Here is a 22,153-nt window from a genome sequence, read left to right as displayed (position 1 = left end):
TTACAAACAGTACTATTTTCTTTACCTTCTTAAAGGCAAAAGCCAGGAGACAGTAAGTCTGACAGAACACTAACATAAGAAAGCCTATGCCTGTACTAAGCTTTAGACTAGAATTTAAGAAAAGGGGGAAATGACATGATGCAATTCTTACCTTGAGTTCATTGCATTACTTTGTTTCTGCTACAGCAGCATGAAAATTAGACACCATAACTGGTAATTCTTTCAGTTGCAGCACTAAATTCCACCATGGCCAAAAGCGGGTATTTGTTTTATACAGTATTCTGACAACTGTTGATTTAGTAGGGTTATTAGGACAGGAGGATGAAGCCTCTATCCAATCAAACAATAAATAAAAACAATGAAAGTGAGACTGGTGACACCATCATAAAACATTTTCTTAATTGCCTTTCACAAAGCATCTTTGGCAGTAAAACTCCAATACCTCCATTACCCCAAGAGCCTGGTAGAGTCAAATAATTAACAAAGGTTTTCTGACTGCAATAAATAATATAGTACCAAATGAATAGATATAAATGTAACCCATTTTCATTACAAACAAGCTTCAGCTTGGATAGCTTAGATTGACTGAATTAGGTTGAAATATTAAAAGCCCTTTAATGAAAATTTCAAAGGAGGAAAAGAATAGGTAGCATGATTACCTGAAGTGGTTACTTCCATGTTGAGTGGGTCTTAACGAGTCCCTTTTTGTCTGCATATGGACATAGGAATATAGCTGAAGGGACTCAACTATGGAATACTTTTTTTTTTTTTTTTAGCAAGATTTAGAAAAGCCATAAAAACATTAAATTTTACAGGACTTTAACAAACAAAGGCTTATGTCTAATAATATTTAATATAGTTTTATTAGCTCTTGTCAGTTTATTACATATGTAACTTTGTAGCATCAAGCCACATTTTCAATCCATTTCACATATGCTGTTTTTCTATGCTCATTATCGCAAGAATAAAAAAGTGAAATCCCACCTCTTCTCTCCTTCTTCCTTCATGTTGAGTCTAAAGACTAAAACTAACCCGTACCTACATGAGTAATTCAAATGCCTGTTATACTGTGGCATTAACCTTCTTCTCTGTGTGGAAACAATCTAGATCAGTGATTTATAATGTAACCCAAATCCTAATATATAGTCTTTCTTGAAGCATCTTCTTAAAGTAAGCTCTCAAGTTCCACTATTTGCAGGGCTAGGTTAAGCCTGTTTCCTCATGGTTTGTCCAGACCAGTTTTCAGGTTTCAAGGAGAAATTTTATCACCCTAATACAAGCCTTATGCCTACAGCAATACGGAGTAGGATTTAACAGTCCTCTGGACCTTAAGGTCTCAAACTCACCATCCAGTCACCATGTTTAGACAATTTACTCATGCATCACTTGAGGCACCACAGCTTCAGGTGTCTTGCAGTGGGAAAAAAGCAACTACAAACCCCAAAGCAAGCAGACAAAGTACCACTGTTCAGCTGACACATGCATTACAAACAAAGCTAAATAAAACATAACTTTTGAAACCCATCCTAACAGAAACTTTTTTCCTAGTTTACCACCATGACCCTGTTCAGGAGTCAGATTAAATCTCTCTTTATCTCTCAGTCAGTTCTCTTCTCAGCTTCCTGACTTTAGGGAGATCCTCAGGCTCATGAAGACTCTGGTTTTTAAGACGACAAGCATCAATGGCCAGCTTCTTCAGTAAAAGTTGTATTTCACACACAGTCTTGTAACAAAGTTAGAGAAGCCTTGTGCTCCTAGTTTTCTCCTGCAGGTTTTCCGAAGGTGTCTTCACCTGAACAAGCAGCTTGTGAAGTTTCAAGTAACCAGTAAATGCAGCCAGCCAGCCAGGCATGCTATAACTACATGTACATGATACTCACTTCCACTGTTATTCAGAAGAGCACTTGTTTTGCAACATTAACCAGATTATAGGAGAGCAGAATGCCCACACCAGCTCAAGAGCCGTCCTGGCTCTGCAGCCCACATCTCCATTACTGTACTCCTTAATGCAGGGTTCGTGAGTAGCTGCAGTGCTCACCCCTGAGCCAACAACCTGCTTGTGTGCTCAAGGCACCCTGTCATGGCTGGGGCTGCAAGAATTCCCGTGGATGAAAAGGCACCAATGAGATTTTATGAGGCAGTGAACCTCACAGAAGACACAGCAAAACATTTCTGGATATAATGCTATAGCAGTATTCAGTATTAGACTTTGATATTACAAAGTTAGTAAAGTACCAACAAGATAGGATGATTCTCTGAAATCTTTTTTGGCTCTTCTCTTGTAGAAAAAAAAAGTCAGAAAGAGGTAACAAGGGCTGTGTTTGTAGATGGATTCATAAGTTATAGTATTTCTACTTGTTTTCTGAAGCCTGAGATGTATTCATTACCTGCCATTACTCCCACACACACATGAGATTAAGAGATACTAAGTAGCACATCTGCATGTGTTTACATTCACGACGTCTTGGTAAAGTTTCTCAGTACAAATGCACCCTTAAAATTCAGAATAATACTGCATTCCCTTTTTTCTCATTTTATCAGTAAATGCAAGGGAAAGGAGCTTAATGTTCAGCTAGGATTCAAATTTTTATGGTGTTCCTTTTGTAGTATAAGCTCCAATCATAAATCCAGTGTAATAATAAAGGCCTAGGTGGTCTAGATGTGCCCGAAGAATTGAAGACCTAACCCTTAAATCAACACTAATTCAGAATTATCAGCATCTCAAAACAATTTGAGAGCATCTCATCACAACAATTATTCACATAAATTAAAGGTCATGTGTGTTTAAGAAGGTTTTTCACCGATTAAAATAATTTTCTAACAGGCCAGGCAGGAACAAGCACGAACCCTTTCAATACAGAATGTACTTTCCAAAATTACCATAAACAACTGAAAGGCATAGATCTGGAATACTGCTATTCCAAACATGAGTGAACACTGCCTACACAACAACCCAATTCAAGTATTTTATTGTTTGTTCACGCAGCCTTTCTTGCACAAAGGGCACAATATCTAAAATATCGAAAAGCAGCTCCTGCCTTGCAAACCTCAGGTCTGGGAAAGGCCAGGACAGCAACAAAACACAGGAGTGAATAGAGCAGTGCACGCTGTGTAAGACACAGCACCTGCACAGGCACAGCTCAGGGCTTTGGTTTCCGAGAGGGAGAGAACTTTGAGAACGGTAACCAGAGAGGTTCTTTCAAGCAAAGACTGATACATAAAACATTGAAACTGGGAGGAGCAAGGGACAGAGACCAAGGAAGGCTTCCTCCAGCCACAGGAATAGCTGGTGAAGGCTGTGAAAGGTGTATAAGCAACAGGGGGAAAAAAAAGGCTCTGAATCAGAGACTGAAAACCTGAAATTGGTTGAAGAAAAGGAAAACTATTTAAAGTCAAGATTTAATATGCCAATTAAAAAATTACGGAGACCACAAATTATCTTTTAAGACTCTTGAGCACTTATCCAGTTACTTAGCTACTGTATGTGTAGTCCAAGATTGCTAAGTTTTCTTGCCTTGGAAAAGAAAAATATATTCCTTTCTCAGATACCACATTATTTACACAGCTCGATAAATATTTATATTTTTAAAACCATATTGAAAATCAAACAGTTTCATTTTAAAGAATGATATTCGTAATTCGTGTTTTAGTATCAACAGTCACAGCCTAAGACAAGCTGGAAGCAAAGGCTTTAAGTAGTTATGTACCCTGCCACCTTGGGCACGAGTATGTTTGCCTGTAAATCCAGTTTCCAGGTTTTCATGCAGAAAAACATCACTTACTTATTCAGAAGAGCCTTTCCACAGAATAACTGCAGCCTTTCATTTCAAATCAGCACCTCCAAAATTTCAAAATAAAGATTCTGCAGATGCTGAGGCAAAGTATGCTGGACATGAGCGAGGAAGGTTCCTAACTCCACAACACCATCGCTTCAGAGCTGGTAACACTGCTCCCTCCTTTCAGTCTATGAATCTCTTACTAGCCATGAGACGGCGTTTGAGGGCCAAAAATTTCACAAGACTTTAGACAACCTGTTGTTGAACCTAAAAATTCTGGCCCCAAAGAGCTCACATTCGACTTCCACGCTAGTGGGAAGTGGCAGGACCCCTCATACATTTGCCTGAATAACCAAAAGCAGTAGGTTTTCAATGGCATACTTCTCCACAGCTTAAGTGAGTGAGATCCTGCTTAAAAATTGTTCACAAACACATCCGTTAAACAGTTACGTTACATTCTTAGTATTTGCTACGGGCGTTGTCACGTGCAGAGTAACACGTTTGGAGCAGCCTTAGATATTCATGCAGCTGGATGAACAAATTAGGCTAAATGAAAGCAGGAGCTGTCAGCACCTCCACCAACACGCAGGTAACTGCCATGGGCACGCTCTTATCATGTGGTATCTTGCAGTAAGCACTAAGCAACTTGCTCCTTTTCATGAAGGCATGAACATAGCTTATATTTACCACAGGATACCACTGGTAAAAGTGTGCTCACAAGGCAAGTAGAGCAGATAAAGGGCTTTGATTTCGTATTCCCCATCTCAGCCACAGTAACATCTCCTTCAAGAAAACATGCTTAGACTCTGACCTGCAAGTCTCAGAGTAAGAGGTTCCTCACGTTAGAGACTACACTGATAACTGAAATGAAAACTGAGGTGCAGCAGATCAGTGATGAAATCTCTTCAGATTGACAGTGAGTTTATCCACCTGACTCAGTATCTTTACTGTGTTTACGAAGTCAGCACAAGATTGAGGTGATGACACTCTGTCAGATGCAAAAGAATTCCATTTAGCCTTCCATAATACGTATGGAAGCTTTTCAGCCCTTAAATTTAAAATAAGCTAGTAAGATAAAGAAGAGTGTTTGTATTAAACATACTTGATACAGTGACTTGAAATGTAATGGAAATTACTACAGTTTATTAAATGCTGCACAGTATCTAAAGCAAAATGCTAATCTTCTGTCCTAAAAGCATCTCAATTTATGAGTGTTAACAGAAGAAAATACCGTTTTTGAGGAAGCAGTGACCGCAACTAGGCCAGAATAAGTTACACAAAAAGCAAGCTGTATCTTTATTTCCTTTCTTCAGAAGTGTACAAGAGCTTTTTTGGGGGGGAAAGAAAGTACATTAAATATATTTATATAGTGTAACATACTGCTACAACACAGCATCTCAAATTCTTAAAATTCATTTCTGTAGTATATTGCCAGAATCTGCATTTTCTATTTTACTACTTAATAAAAATGCATCAGAAGACAATTATGCTAAGACATGCTTTCATGAACAAATACATCAGGTATTAGTATTACTTGTCCTCATTAATGCAAACCAAAAAGCATTTCTTGGCAGGATATTAAGAGGTGATGCTTAAATATTTTAGACAAGCAAGCTTAAGACAAGATGTGTGAGTCTGTTAACTACTTTTGAAGATTAGGCTCTTTCCAAATGACACATACAGCACAAAACAAAGAAATCATTCAGTCACCTCAGAAAAATTTAACCTAACACATTAACATTTAAATAAAGCCTTGTTAATGTCTCTGGAGTTATTTGCAGCAGTTTTACAATAGTTTTATAGGGAGCATCAAGATCCCTCTTACACATTGAAGGTGCTACGCTGTATCTAATACCATGTAGAATGGTCGATTAGTTATTGACTTAGAATGCCTGCAAACAGTTTATAGCATCAACTACTAAAAGTTTTTTCACTTTTTTTTTCAATCAATTGTCAAACAAAGCTGATTCTAGACTGAAGTCCCTAGTTAAAGATTTTCCATGTTCACACAATCTAATTAATTATGATAAGGGATCAGCCTGACATCTCCAAAAACCCTATAGTCATTGATACATACACTTCTGATAATATAAATAACACAAATGCTTCCGGACAGCTCATTTTTTTTTTTTAAGTGTACTGACAAAAAAGTTATTTGCTGTTTTAAAAAAGTCTGCCAAACCCAAAATAGATAAACCCCCTTTTTATTTTGTAAACTATTTTCCTAATGATCTCCAAATGTTTTAGAAGAATTACATAGAAACTAAGACATATCAGAACTACAGATTGTAGCAATTTAAACATACATGACCGTATTCACACATAAAGCTACTAATGGAAGCTAAAAGCTAGAAGAGATAAGGAAAGAAGATTTAGTACATATAATTTTGAGTGGGGAAACACAGAAAAGCTGTTTTGGGAAAGAAAAGCCTTGGAAAAGTCAGTCTCAACATCTTTTCCGAGGCAAAACCACCACAGTAAGGAGTGTTTACTGAATTCAGAATCTAGAGACTAAGTTTTAATGAGTCCATAAAGTTTTTGTATGAGCGTGGTACTTTTAATGAGAACCTAAACCAAAGGAGAGTCACTCCACCTGGAATGTGTGAGCTTTTCCTGCATGGGGGTCAAGTTATGAAACACAGCATTCTACCCGGACCAGCCACAGAACTCAAAGTTACGAAGGCCAAAGGGAGGAGCAATAATTAAGATTGCGAAGATGAGATAGAGGAGTATTTCAGGAAAGTCAAAGCTGAGTCAAGGTTATATGAGTAATGTTAGAGAAGTGGCAAAAGGCAGATCAACAGATATGGAACGTGGGCAGAGGAGAAGGAAGTTGGAAGCAAATGAAAGATTTGCGTCAAGAAAAAAACCCAAAAGAATAGTTGTGAAGGAGGTTCTACGTGCCGAAAACAAAATCTGAAGTAGTTCAGAACTAATTATAATATTTTTCTATTCAACAATTAAGCCCTTTTAAAAAATTGAAAACAACCTGCATAGACATGCAATGGCTGTGAGACACAGCCAATTCCTGAGAAACATTTTGTGATTCACGTCAAAAACGCGAGCACATGTTAAAGAGTGGCAGGTCAAGCTGCCCTAATTTTTTTAATTTTTATTATTTAAAAATTAAACAACTCCAAACACATATCACACTTTTAAAGTAAGACACAACTGTCCTTGCTACAGCAAATTTGTCTCAGATTACTTGATAAAACATTTTTGTTTTTAGTGCTCAAATCTTAAGATTTACCTCACTGTTGATGTTGCCAATAAGTCTTTAGACATTCTCACAAAAATCAAGCGCTTAAAATGCAAACAAACTCCCCGTGGAAAAATTTATTTTCTTTTTTCAAATGGCATAAACAGGCTAGACACTCAAGTCCCGTTACTCAAAGCCAGATTATTACTTTTGAGAAGTTTACTGTGTAACAAAATGCCTTTGAGAAAATCCCTGGCTTTCAACACAGTATCAGAGCACTTTATATTTCCTGTTAGTCTGTCCCATGTTTTGTATAGCCTGTGCTCGTGAGATGAAATTCTTCTCTATAGTTGCAACATCAATTTTGAGAATAGTGGCAAACTTAGGACCAGGTTTAAAGTCTAGGAAAGCTTTATTGGAGGTGATAATAGTTTTGATAAAGATTTAATGGCTGCAATGTTCCTACTGTTAAAAATCCCAAAGCTATCCAACACATTTAACAATTTGAAATCTAAAGTTAATAAGATGAAAAGAGACACTCACACCTTCAATCCTGAACAAAATTTTTTCTAAAACTGAAGTGCTTCTTGCATGCTGAAGCCTAAACACACACTGTAGGAGGACTGTATCCAAAAGGCTGCTTTGTTCTACAAGCTCAGTATATGGGTACCAGTCAGAAAAACCCAGTGCCATACTGTGAGTAATATACTGACATTTTAGTCACTTGCATTTTATTGAAATCACTCTCAGAAACAATGAAAAGCACTTGGAAATTAATGAAATGGCTGTCCCATTTTAATGATAGTAAACAGGAGAATTTTATCTCACCCTATTAAGGAGTGAGGTATCAAAGAACTATGCATTTTCTGCAGAATAAAAACATGCAGGTGGGCAGATACTACAGAACACCTAATGCAGAGTAAATCCACACCCTAGACTACCTTGCTGTAACTTGTTCATGTAGTCATACCCTCTGCATTAGTTTAAGGTTTCAACTAAATTAAAATTACTGAAATATTAAAAAAGGGTTCCACATCATGTGCACCAAGAAGAACAGCTGTATAAGTTTAAAATGTTGCTGTTTCTAACAGTCCATGCTGTCTTAGCTGGAAATAATCACCCAGGCAGCAGATGGCTGGAGTGGACGGGGTCCTCTGCTGTAGCACTCCAGTCCACTTTTAGCACCTCGAAGGCAGCACTGGGGCCATGGGCCAGGTCAGACACAGTGGAGAAGCACCCTCACATCACTGAGTGCATGGTACCCAGCATCGCTCCCAGTGCCACAGAGGGTTGGGCAGGGACACCACTGCCTCCACTGGCACAGCTGGACTGAGCACTCACCACTTTCAGAACAGCCACATAGGTACTTTTCAGACCACTCAGAAGAGCCACCCCAAAAATTTAACATATTTTAGTTCATCTATTTCAACATTTTATGCATACTTTCTTGAGTGTCCCCGTGTACACCACCTGTGAGAGTAAGGGAGAGAGATTAGCATGCAGTATTTTGCCAATGAAGCAAAAAGAAAAGCCCTGAAGTGAGCAGAACTGTGGGGAACAGCACTTAAGTAAGCTACAAGTTATAAAGGAATATAAAGGAACAGGAATACATATCCCTCTATAGAAAGGGGAAAAAATAAAAATCAAAACTTCACATTGCAGAAGGAAAAAAAAATCTTGAAATAAGATAAACAAGAAAACAGCTTGATCTAACATTTTTTCAAACTTATCAAACCATTTGCAATATACACTCAGGCACTCTTATGATACATAGAAGAGATTACTTTTAGGTCCCCTAAAAGGTTAACTACTACTGCAAGCTTTTCCCATTGCACTACAAAAGCTGGCACCAAAGAAGAGCAGCTCCCCACCAGGGCAAGGAGACGCGCACAGAAAGAAGCTTCAAGTAAATCCTGCGTCCTAGAAAAGAGCAGCAGCCAGTCAGCAACAGCACAGACATTTGCTGACAGCAAAATTACTAAGAAACTACAGAAAAAGTATTATATTATTCAGCTATAACCAAAATTTCAAGCACACACCTTACGCAAAATCTAAATGGGTCTCAATTCTATTTGGTTTAGCTATCGAGAATTCAAATTAATTTTTACTTGATAAACAGTTTTAGAGCTGAGAAGACTGGAATTCACACTCTGAATGTCAAGAAACAAACCAAACTTTAAACATCTTATTTAAGAAATTGTATCAACTGAGCTGGCAAATAGTTAATCACACTCAGAGTTAAACAGCCACAGAAACAGTTTTCATAGCATTAGAAGCCAGTATCAGTTCATTAAAATGTGACCTACTGGAGTTTGCATTTATTTCATAATTCTAACATTCATCATCCACAACAGTTACATCAAAAGTAACTACATGAAAGGAAAATCAAAGTAAAAATGTACAAGTGCATTTCATGGATTAGAGAAGAATGCAGAACAGAAGACACTTCTGAAAAAGCTTCTCTTTGGCAACAACTACAGTGTAAGACAAAATGTCTTGAGTAGCTGAAATCCCTTATTTCAAGAGGATTTTCAGGAATGCAAAAATTGGCTATGGAATTTTATTTTTCATGAGTTACATTTGAGAACACCACCTACACAGAACATTACCATGCTAAATTTTGAGATTTGGGCTCAATATCTAAACTAGCAAAACAAGCAGACATAAAATCCTAGTACAACCTGACTTATCTTTTATAACTTTTTTTTTTGGTTAGGTAAAATACTTCAACTAAAAAACAAACAAACAAACAAACAAACAAACAAAAAGAAATCCTCAATACACCAGAATTAGTTAAGTAGAAATAAACTAATAGAAAAATAATCTCAACCTATATTCAAAGATTATTATACCAGTAGGAGCCAAAACATCACAGATGGAGGGATAGCTTGGGGGTGGGAGGAAGGGGTTGCAGGAAAACGTAAATAAATCCAACAAAAAGAACATTTTTTCAGATCCCCCCAGCTAACTTATATAGAATAAAAGGATTTCCACACAGTTTTCAACTACTTTACATAGTAGCACAGAAATGTTACTGAACTGCTTTGGAAGTGCTTCTACAAGCCACTCAAGAGGAAACCAGAACATGAATAGTGCTCTAACACCACTGAGGTGCTGAACAAAGTGGAATGGGGTCTGTCAGAACAACTGTCATATTCACATGGGCTTTAGCGTCCAGAGGGCAAGAAAACAACAGAGAACAGCATTTTAAAAAATCCTGTTAGTACTGAGGTTTGGTATTCAGAAAATTGTGTTTAACTACTTGCATTATGACAAGCCGTTTTGTCTTGAAATCTTTGCTGCTTTGCTGTTAAAATACATGACAGAATATTATAAATATTTTACCAGTGGTCCAGATATCCTGAAGGAACTGTTCCTGTATTAAGTAAAATGTCTTGAAGTTTTAATTCCAAGATGGCTTTACGTGAAATTCGGACTCCTCCCTAAAGATGAACCTGAAGACCTAATGCCCAGTTTCTGAGAGGATCACTTCACACACTAGGGCCACTTCACAGATTATGCAAAGTATTTCCTTTGTTTTAACTGACATAACTGTGGTGTACGGTCTTAAGAGCTAGCATAAGGCCAGTGACTTCTGAAGCATTAGCCAGAAAACAGAAAGCATGGAGGTTGGAGAAGACAGAGGCCCCGAGATACGCCATCTGGGAAACACCTGCTGATCAGTCATTTTCTGCAGCAGAGCCAGTTTCTTTGACAAAGTTCACACATAGTAAAATGAGAAATAAACTAATGTCCTTTGCTAGCCACTGCAGCTTCCTGGATCACTAATCAAAGATGCTTAATTTAAATGCAAGACAATCTGCAATGTTACTGCAACTGCTTAGTAGAACAGTAATAACTACAGCATGTTTGCAAATGGAGAGAAATGCACATGAGAAAGCACAAGATGGCAAACAACATGGGAAAAAAATGCTTTTTTCATGTTTTTTCTTGATTATACGCTGTTACATTAGTTATATTCACTGATTGTAGCATACTTTTCTTAAGCTTCACTGATTTCTATTACTATAAAACAACATGGTGCCAACCTCTGTAGCCTTGTTCAGAGGAGGTAAGGAGTCCAAACAGAAATAATCCCATTAATCCACTTGTAGTCAATCCCATTATCTCAGGGGTACTTTCTCCAACAGAAAAAAAAAAAAAAAAAAAAAAAAGTAGTAATACTTTTACAAAAGAAAAATTTCTAAAAGCAGCTTCTAACATTTGTATTTTTATTTAGAAGGCAAAACTCAGTTTGCTCACTCCAAATGGTCTGCTGCACCAGTAAGCTTAAATACATCACATATTTACTAGAAACCTCTTTACGGCAGATGGTACCTAAACTGGGGCTACTAGAAAAGATGACGGTTTTAATCTGTTTATTCTGTGTCAGGAAAAAAACCCAATAAATTCTAGAATTATTTTAATACTTTCAATTCCTTGTCACCCTTTTTCCATCTCAGGAAAAGAGATAAGAAGTTCACAGGCCATATGTCATCTGTTGACTTTAGCAGCAAAATGCAGCCAAAAGAACATTAAATCAGTCCCTTTGTTTCTTCTGACTCAACTGAATTTATATCCAGTCAGGGTTTTATGAGCATGAGCTTGTTTCAGAACCTGAGGTAAAGCATTTCTCTTCAACTGTAATTATTTTTATTAGTAAAAATTAATCTACAAACATCTTAATACACTTGCCACAAACCAAAAGGTATGCATTAGTCAGCCATGGAAAAATTGCTGTTTCCATGTACACAACACAGGTAACAGTCTGCACATCTTCACATACCTTTTAAGTCATGTGAAGATTATTTTTTACAACCGAAGGACAAAAGCAAAGTTCTGAGTAATGAGAAACACCATTTTTGAGAGGTGCCCTCAATACAGGCTTAGTACTTTAAAAAAAGATAAAAGTGTATGTTGATAAAACTCAGTTTTTTAATCAGCATGAAAAATTTCTGGTTCATTTATCTATCTAGAAGCACGTACAGATACGTGTATAGGCACCTATGTACTGCTCCTCTTCACCAGTAAATTAAAAAAAAAAATCTTCTCTCTAACCAGATATAAAAGAGGAAAAATGTGTTATCCATTCAGTTAGTAAATTCAAGTCACTTTTTAAAGTCATCAATGGAGTCTTACTTCTTGAAATATGTGAGGTTAGCTTGCCTTTCCTTTTTTATGGGAAATCTGCAGGCTGAATATGATCATTCATATGGTTCTCTGACACTATGGAAAGTGTCCTCCACCCCAAAGAGATCATGCAGATGGAAAAATTAATTATTAGGAGGCCCGAACCCATACACATCTCGGGAAAAATGCGAGTCAGGGCTGCATGTCCATACATATTCCTGCACCCTTCTCACGCATGCACAAACATGATGACAGAATGGTGGGGGATTACAATTATAGTGGGTTTTAAAAATTTAAAGGAACTGGTAGACAGGTTATAGACTCGATATTTATTTATAGAAGTCATGTGCATGCTCAAGTGGGTGCAACCGGGCCAAGAAGCTTTTCAAGCCAGTAAAAAATCACTGGCAGAAGGCAGGACCCAATAGTTCTACATTCCTACACAGCAGCTGCCTGTCAAGAGAGGGATGCATGAACCTATATCTTAGTTTACTTCTGATATCAGCACATAAAAATCCCATTTTAGAATTGCTAGTAAAAGGGGAGTTTCCCACACTCATCTATTTGCATTTTTTTTTTCAAACCCACAGTTTGCTTGCATAGCAAAATGCAAATGGGAAATTTAAAAGCCACTTCAGTTCCGCTGCTTTTTCAGTAACTTTTCTAATGATTTACTGGAAAAGCTTGGGAGGGCACAGGGAGGAATTGGGGAAGTAGTTAAATAATATTAACTAGTAATAATAAGCATTTATTTATCAAAGGCACTGAAATGAAAGCATAAAAACAGAAGCAAGAAGTGAGTATCCACATTACATAGTTTTAAGTTTTCTGGTGCCTTCATACAACATGCAATTATTTTTATTTTTAGAAGAAGAGCATCAAACAACAAAAAGAAGTCACCTACATAAGCCATATAATACTATACCAATTTCACAGCACATTAAGCAGTGAGCTATGAAATAGACCCATAAATAGGTAAGAGATTGGGAAACAGAGGCAAAGACAAGTTAAGTGAGTTGTGTAATGTGGGAGCAAAGTTTTAGAGCAGAGTCCAGGTACAGGTCCATGGTAAGAGACTCCGTATTTACATACTGGCTAGAAAAGGACTACTATGAGAAAATAACCAGGGATTTCCCCTAATATAAAAGTTAATCAGTCAACTAAAAACCTGAAAACTGTTAGAGCTTTATTGAATCTAATATAATAACTGAATTACTGAAAATGTATGAAAATGTTGCTATTCTGTAGAAACATTGTGATGGGTCATTTAAAATACTTATTCTGAATAAACAATTTAAAAAAAAAAAAACAAATCCATAAATTATCAGAGTTAAAGGATGAAAACCTATTCACTTCAATCATTTCTGTGCTTTTATGAAGACAGAAGTTGCAGATTCCCACAGAAAGTTATCTGTCTGAGCCCTTCAGTTTGGGCTTTCCATTTCTGCTTTACTTCTGACAGAAGAAAACGAAGGTTCCACATGGCTGCAGTTTGCAGAAAACCCTGAGAGACAGCAATACTGCACTGTCCACTCACACAGTTCCACCAGAGATACGGAGTGGGACCACTGGAGAACACAGCTTGCTTGCCCTGAGTGCAGTCACTGCCAGCCAGAGCCAGACACCACACTGGCATCTCTTGGCTCTGCTCAAAATTTACCCTGGGAAAGATACTGGGCTTTCTGTTACTACACCAGCTGGGTATCCAGGGGACTTGTTAAGATGCCTGAATACGAGAGCTCACTCACATGCCTGATCATCCTAAAGGCTGTGCAGAGATATTTACTATACAGACAGATATATGGAGTCAAAATTATGTCAACCTCAATTGTCTGCTATGTCTTTCCACCAAAAATGTCCAGTTTAGCTCCCCATAAATTCTAAAGGTGGGAGAAGCACATAGACCCTCCATAATCCACTCCATAAAGAAATAGAAACTGCTTATCTTAAGCACACAATGAAAATAGCTTCTCCCAATACAGATGACATAGTGAAACAAACTACAGAACATGGATATTATTTTCTCCTTCTTTAAGAGACAAGGAGATGGTAATAAAAAAAACTGGATATAGGAAATCACTAGCAAAATCTTCACCACAACTAGATTCCTCATCCCTCTCCTCAGTGAATTAGTGAAATTAGAGTGAAAAGGTTGATTTCAAGAAAAAGGGTTACACTGAGAAAAGCCCACGTGGACATAAATGTGCCCAGATTAATGTTTATATAATAAAAACACTTAAGCAACTTGGCTCATTTTATAAAGTTACTTCATATGACCATCATAAGCAAGTTTTTATTTCAGAATCCTTAGAGCAACCATTTAACTCCCTGGGGAGGGGAAGAAGAAATCTGCATTTCTCTGGTGAGTTTGCTTTCCAGTATTCATTTTTCAACCAGTCATTTTAATATTAAGCAGTAGTCTAAAGAAATGCCCAAGGACAAAAGTGGAATCTTAAATTATTTTCTCCATACAGATTCTGTGCACTTCAAATATCCCATAGATAACACCTCCCTTCAGGAAAATACATTCTGTTACAAATAGAAATTGCTTTTATCAAATGCTAAAGGACATGGCCTCTACCTGCTTTCGACCTTAATCTACAGAGGGATTATTAGCACAAGAAAGTGTCCAAATCCTTTCAGCTGCTAACATGAACAGACATTGCAAACACTGCATAGAAGATCTTAATTTTTTGACATCTCGGCAAACTAAGACCTTTGCTGAACATTCCTGTATAATCGAAATATTTTCCTTCGAGGAGAAGAGGGGAAAAAGACCTCAACACTATGGAATAGTGTACTTCAAGTGCTGCATCTTCTAACTTGCTCTGAACTCAAGGTATGGAGCACTGGTTAGACCCCATTCAAGCGGACAGCCCACAGTGTATATAGAGTATTTTAAAAAGCCAAAAGCTTAATACTCAAAGGTTTTTCCTCCAATATCTATCTCTATTAACCTCTTGTTCATAATGAAATGCTCCAGCAGTAGCAAAGCCAGCAAATCCTTCCTCCTCTCGTGCACAGCTTTCAGGAACGCTGCTACGTTGAAAAGGCAAAATTATCATTCCCCAATGACATGCAATTCAACAGCAAAATCCCACTCAAAATGGGCAGACAGGAGAACAAATGTATGGATTTTCACAGATTTAGGTTAACTGCAAGGTATATTAACTGACACAAAGCTATTCAAAGAAATCAGTAATCCAGTGCTCCTGTCCCACAGTCTATACTTGTTTGAATCTTGCCATAAAGGCTGATAGTTTTTTTAAATGAGAGAAATTAATAGCTTAGCTAAAAAAAAAAAAAAAACAAACCTAAAAAGTAATTTTGTACCTTTCAGCTACCCTCAGGATACAAAAGCCAGACTCAAAATAACCTAAATACTCCAAAAAATTGAAGGATACACAACACTAAATTAGTTTCCAATTCCTAGAAGCATGAGTGCAAGTCTATTTGCTGTTTACCTTAATTTGAGCACTTTCCCAAAGCTTGACTTGTGTTAGCAGTCTTAAGCTTCTGTAAGTCTTGCATTACAAAGTTATACTGATTTAATCTTTGAAGAACACTTGCACTCCCTCCTAAGAATCAAACTAGTGCATTTTAACAATAAAATTACCAGATCTAATGACAGCTGATGCTGGAACAGCCTCTGTTGAGCTTTCTGCCACCACCTCCTGCCTCACACTGCCTCTGTGTCAGCTCCTGCACACCCAGCTAAGCTCCCAGTGAGGTCTCTCCAGGTCCTAACCCTGCAGAAAACAAGCTCTGCAGGTGAAAAGCTTTCTGTGACACTTTCTACGGATTTAACTCCCTGAATGAGCTCACCATGAGCCAGGTGAGTGTCCCCTGCCAGACCATCAGCATGGGTGTCACTGCCTGGTGGCAGTGAAGAGGAGAATGAGACTGTCTGCCTGTGGTAACAGCCATCCATTAGTTCAGCCCAAGGAAAGGACACGAAATTCAAGTTGGAAACTTCACATTGTTCACCACTTCTATTATCCTGTCATGCACTTGCCAGCTACTGCTGATCTTATAAACCTTAGAATCACTAAGAGATTTCTAGTGAAAATTTTTAAGTAACAAATTTGGTATTCCAGCTTCTTGAAAAACCTCTTTGATTTAAGGCAGTAGTAAATTAAGATTTAAACAATGCTCTTCAAATACCTCTAAGCAAATACTTAACCACCTCCTAGGTTTCTGGTTTTTCACAACACTTGTTAAATAAATTACAGAGGTCATTTCCATGGCTCAGGAGAATTTGACTAATATTATGATAAATATTCTTGGAGAATTTAATTTTATTTTTTTAAGCAATAAAATAAGCATTACATGACTTTAATGGATAACACCATCTTTGGTCTACATCCAAATACAGGTTAAAAATAGTAAGAACAGAGTTATATTAAACCAGGAAAGTACAAGGTGTTTAGATGCAATATTTGGTTTACATAAAATAGAAAAATACTTTTTCCAGCAGCTGTAAATTCAAACAGCTAAGAGAAAACCACCAGAAAAACTGCTGCCCATCTTAAGAAGACACAGAGGAACTGGTATTTATGTATTATGCAAGAAACTGAATCCAGTGAAATTGTGCCTGAGGTATCATCCTTAGTAGCAAAAAGCCACAAGCATGAGCATATAAATAAAAATTACAGATAAATAAAAATTTTTTGGTTAATCCAGGATTTAAACTGGTTACTAGTAATACTAACCTCTAACTTCAAGTGCAGACACAAGGACACATCCAGAATAACATCAGTTTTTTCTTACTATGGTCAAGTTATAACTGTTTGACATACCTGAATTCTTCAGAAATCCAGGAAAAAAAATTTAAAAGGCAAAGGATTCTGATTATACCTTTAAATCACTAGTGTATCAAAGCAATTTTTGAAATGGTTTCCTTTGTCTTACTGAGACATCCAAGAATCCATCAGTTTACATTTATTTGCAGACCAAGAACACATTAAGACTTCACAAATTACAGTTCTTCTCCCTTCTTAATTATGCCAACATCATTCAAGCATTCTATCTTTACAGAACTAAAAAAATATAGTAGTCTTTTTCACAACAGCAACCATCTTCTCCCAACATTCCAAAAGAAAAAGGCGTTAGACAACAGCTTTGCTGCAAAACATCAGCAACAGACAAGAACTGTAAAGCAGCAGCACTACTCATGCAAAACACCTGGTGCTGCAGGCTGAAAATAACAACACTAGCAAGAGAATTCTCAAGGGTATTTGTTGTTATTATCTTAGATACCATCTTGTATTTCCTATCAAAATATCGAGCTCATGTATGGCATTTAAGTGTATATATAATTAACAGTTCCAGGAACAGCTATGGCTCCCTTACACAGAGCTGGATATAGACTTTTCAGGTGTTACTTCTCGAGCTGTAGCTAATTACAGCTGACTACTCTGCCAAAGCAGCAGCTGACTCTTTAGGAAAGTAGTAATTGTAACATGAAAATCAGAGTTGTACATACTTCCTGTTTTTTGGTCACAGCTACTATTCCAAAGGCAAACCACACCCCCCAAGCCTCCCCAAATATACTAACATCTGGAATTTAACAGAAAAACCAACGATAAACAACCAAGTAACAAAGTAAAAAAAAAAGATCCATAATGAAAACTGAAACCCACCCTGGTCACTGTTGTTAGGTATTACAACAAAAATCAAATTCAGTTCAGAAAATGTTTGTGACTTGTATTCCAGGTCTGCCTTACATTATACTTACCTACTAAAAATTTTTTGCTCTACAACCACAAATTAATCCAAGTCCCTACATAGTATTAAAAACTCAAGAACAATCTATGTCTCACCAAACTTAGTGACTGTAAGTTTCTGGGCAGGCAGCCCTATTTTGACATACTGGGCAACTACAAAAAATAACCAAATAAAAGCAGTGTCTTTATACACATATTACCATACCTAGTAGTGTTGTCTGGCATATTAACCATCACACTGTTTCATGCCAAACATTCTAGTTATAATGCAAGTGGCAGCACACTCGTATTAGTATTCTTTTCATAAACTGTGGTAGCACTTCACGTAATTATGAGAAGCAATGGAAAACTTTAAGGGGAAAAGGGGAACTAAGACAAGGCAACTGGCTGCCCTTGTCATCCGCAATCAACTTCAAGAGCTACTTCAGGTCATGAGAAATTTCAAGATGATAACTCTTTTATAGTTCTCTTCCCACGGTCAGAAAAAAAATCCACATGGAAAAGAAATACTCCATGAAAAAATTGCTCTTTCGCTTAGCTTTTATGCTAACTTGCACGTAAGCCAAACAATGTAAAAGGGTATCAATCACTTTCCTATTTAGATGCCTTTTCAAAGCCATGCAAAAAGTTGTAAGAATGTTCAACCAACATATATCAGCTGTCTCACGTACTGTTCTCGGATATTGATATCTGCAATCCCTTTACCGGATCTGGCATCATTGTCCCAGCTCAGATGACTCAGATAAAAACAATGTGAAAGCAAAGTTTGTTTTCGTGTTTAAAGTCGCAACTGGTCTCCTGCAACAATAACAGGAAGAGCTGTAGGGATCGATACGCAAGATTACTAACAGGGGCTTTTCTTGTCCTACCTAACAACACTCGTGGAACTTTCTTAGCCAGGTATCACATGTCACACTTACCAGATCTCTGTGAAGCACCCAGTTTGCATGGAGGTAATGGATTCCATCGAGGATCTGGTAGAGTAGGGATTTAACCATAGATCTTGGCAACTGCATGGGCTTTTTATTTGCTTTTGAGGCACGGTGAAACTTGATAATATGCTAGAAATAAAACAAGTAGAAACATGAAGAAAGTTAGGTGATAGGTGAGAAGGTTGGGTGTTTTGCGATATTTTAACTACTAACACTAAATAATGGAATGAAATACAAAGTTTGTTGAACTTTGGAATTAAAGTAATAGTGATCCACTCACAATTCTCTTGAATTGTTTTTATTCTCTGAGTTGCTTCAAAGAACAGCTGTGAAGTTTTTGTGAATATCTAAACACTGGCTACTTACCTCCAGTAAAGGGTCTTAGACATCCTCCTTCCTCCCTCCTCCCCATATGGCATCGTCTTACCCTTGGCAGGTAGAGCAGAACCTTTCAAACCAGGAGTATCTACCAGTAGGAGGACACACTCTATGCTTTCACAGACTTTCCCTCCTCCTCCTCAAAAACACACAGGCTAGCATACTTGCAACTACTATTGCCCCCAAAATCAGAATCCCAGTAGACAGACTAAATAAATGTTTCAATGAATATTTGAAGTGGGGGAAGGTGTAACTCAAAAATCCCCACACCACAACATTTGGGTGAGATCGTGTTCAAACACCTAAAAATGGTTGTCTTCTTGCTTCCAAGTTATGGCTGCCATACTCCATTGATGATTATAAGCTGGTGGCTTTTGGGATATAGAAGTCAGTCTGCCCACTAGAGGACAAACACCACTTGAAAACACAGAATGCAGTAAAGGACCTCAGTATTAGTTGAAGGAACAAAAAAAAAAAAAAAAAAAAAAAAAAAAAAAAAAATTCGAAAGATTGCTGAGAGATCATGAAATAGTCATAAACTAATTAACTCTTAGGTTAGTGTGGAAATGATGGGTTAGGTTTGGTTTTGCTACATTGCACAAGAAACAAACTGGAATCAGGCCATTCTACCTTTTCAATCCTCAGATAAGATGGGGCTGTGCAAGGCACAAATCCAATCTTAATATATGGTCATTCGGCAAATAACTAAATATGTTCATTCAGATGGAAAATAAAATCTCCTTTTTGAAGGCAACCCAAGGAAGCACCTCAAATAACAAAATAGTTTTCAATTCTGTGTCTTCTGAAAGGTGGAAATGATAAAGGCAGTTTGCATTTTTACTGAAAACAATACAAAATGCTAGAGTAGACTACTAATTACCCAATTTTAAAAATAGGATTTGTCTAGCTCAAGATCTTCTCCCTTCCCAGGTTAAAGAGGTAGCCAAAGGCTGTGTTTTATTAGACTGCTGCTCCCTCCTCCACCATCCCCATTCCCCACCCAGTTTGTCACTACTGCTCCCAATGAAAATGGTAATGAGTTAATGTTTACTCATGGTAACTGTTACCTCTGGCTGTCACCAGAGTGGTGAAGGTGTACTTTAGCCACTGTCAAACTGTACTTAAAAAAAGTGTAAACAATAGTGTTCAAAGAGAAATAAGACAGGCCAAAAATGCCAAATAAATCAAAATAGCCTGCTTACTTGCTATCAACGTTTCCACAGAGCCTTCCACTTCTAAATGTACAATATTTATGGCTTTATACTAATAAGCAGTAGAAATGTGCAGGATTGTGAGTTTTTAATATACTCATGAGGGTCAATTAATAAGACAAGCTCTTAGTACCTGATCGTTTAGTTGTGCAAACACTCTAGAAACTGTAATGAAATGCTTTAAGAGATTATTTCATTATAAAATTTTTTCTCGTGATGTCAGAAGAAGATTCTGTCTCATAACTTCAACTAGGAGTCCCTAGTACTACACCACGCTCCCCAGAGAGTGACCTTCATGTGTAATTACAATATGGTTTATAAAGGAGTAATGATAGCATAAACTCACAAATTAGTATATTTATTAATACAGGAGATGAAAAAATACAGAGGAACCAACAGGCAAAGATCATACACAGAGGCCCATAATCCAATCCTGCCCTTTTTCAAGGTGCATGTAATCACTAGAACGGATTTCTACACCCACCCAAAAAGCAACTCCTACCCACACAAAATGTTAGTCCTTAGGTACAGAGAAAATGAAGGAGTCTCATGAGACAGAACGGAACACAATTAACCACAGATATGTTGAGGAGGAACAACAAATGTGACTCTGCCTCTGGCTCTGCCTTGAGCTGCTCTGGTACCTCTGGAGGTCAGGAGTGAGAGAGAACCAGGTTGATGCCATCAGATTTCTGTCCCCGCCCTCCCATGTGGCTCCTGGTTAGAAAGGCTAAGGAAACAAGCTCCGTTCTTGAAAGGGTTATTGAATTGCAGAAGCAAATTAAAATGGATAGTTTTGCTCAAAGCGAGCAATATCACTACCAGGTAAAATCCAATTTCCTGCAAAAGCAAATAAAACCTGTTGTTTCCAGTTTACTTTATGGAGGTTTATATCCAAAAGATTGCAACCATCACCGTTTAGAGAACTGAACAAAAACTAAAAATATACTGCAGGGACAAGCAGTATAGGGAACTGAAAAGCTAGATTTGCCACATGACATTGGAATGAATCCACAGTGCTTGTCACCAAGCCCGACACTGAAAAGTTGTCTAAAAAAATAAAAAAGCAGTTCATCCAATTTGTTGTAAGCAACTAGCCATATGAGGAAAGAACATACCTAATGTTCTTTAGGGTTAAACATACCTAAACACGAATTTTAATGACCATGTCCATCTAAGAAATAGAAGAGCAAACAGGTGCCGTTGCTGAACATCATCTCTTCTACTGGAGGAAGCAACCCTAAACTCTCTTTTATTACTTTATATTTCCAGAAATACACCTATATGGCTCTGCAACTGATGTGGGAAATCATACAGCAAATTAAATAAGCAAAAAATAGATAAAAGCATCATATCAGAAAACAATGGGACAGAAGTTTTGATGACCTGGCAGATCAGGTGTACAGTAAGCTTCAAAGCAAAGGATGCTACAGCAGTACAACAATGCTAAAGGAACTTTTTAACTTGAACAATTATGCTGACTTCAGCTATGGCAGGGAGATGTGCTCCTTCCATGGCAAAATATTTCATATTTAAGAGTCTAAATCCAAGACCTCAGGTATAGTAATGGGTACAGCCATCAACACAAACTTGGGAGCTCTTTATGCAGAAGTGCACTATGCAAGTGGAGGAGGTGGAGGAAGTGAGTTACAGCCTCCATTTCCCATTTCCCAGAAAATCAACCTAACCACTAGGCTTCAAAACTACACTTCTCTCATTCAATAAATCTTTTTGCTGAATAGCACAAAACTAAGATTGTCCTTTGAGTTGAGAGTACAAATCTGAACCATGACAGGTATAA

At 37.4% G+C, this 22,153-nt stretch overlaps 1 protein-coding gene across 1 annotated transcript in view; it reads right to left on the bottom strand.

Moving 5' to 3' along the window:
- Window positions 1-22,153, bottom strand: part of CDK19 (cyclin dependent kinase 19) — a 121,700-nt gene that overhangs the window by 44,958 nt on the left and 54,589 nt on the right. The window contains exon 4 of the mRNA XM_066179416.1: window positions 18,752-18,892. Within this exon, the coding sequence (XP_066035513.1) occupies window positions 18,752-18,892 (141 nt within the window). The remainder of the gene's footprint in view (window positions 1-18,751; window positions 18,893-22,153) is intronic.

The sequence above is a fragment of the Chamaea fasciata genome, unplaced genomic scaffold (assembly GCF_029207755.1).
Source record: "Chamaea fasciata isolate MVZ Bird 193981 ecotype frontalis unplaced genomic scaffold, bChaFas1.0.hap1 SCAF_3, whole genome shotgun sequence".
Taxonomy (NCBI): Eukaryota; Metazoa; Chordata; class Aves; order Passeriformes; family Sylviidae; genus Chamaea; species Chamaea fasciata.
This window is presented reverse-complemented; position numbering and strand designations above follow the sequence as displayed.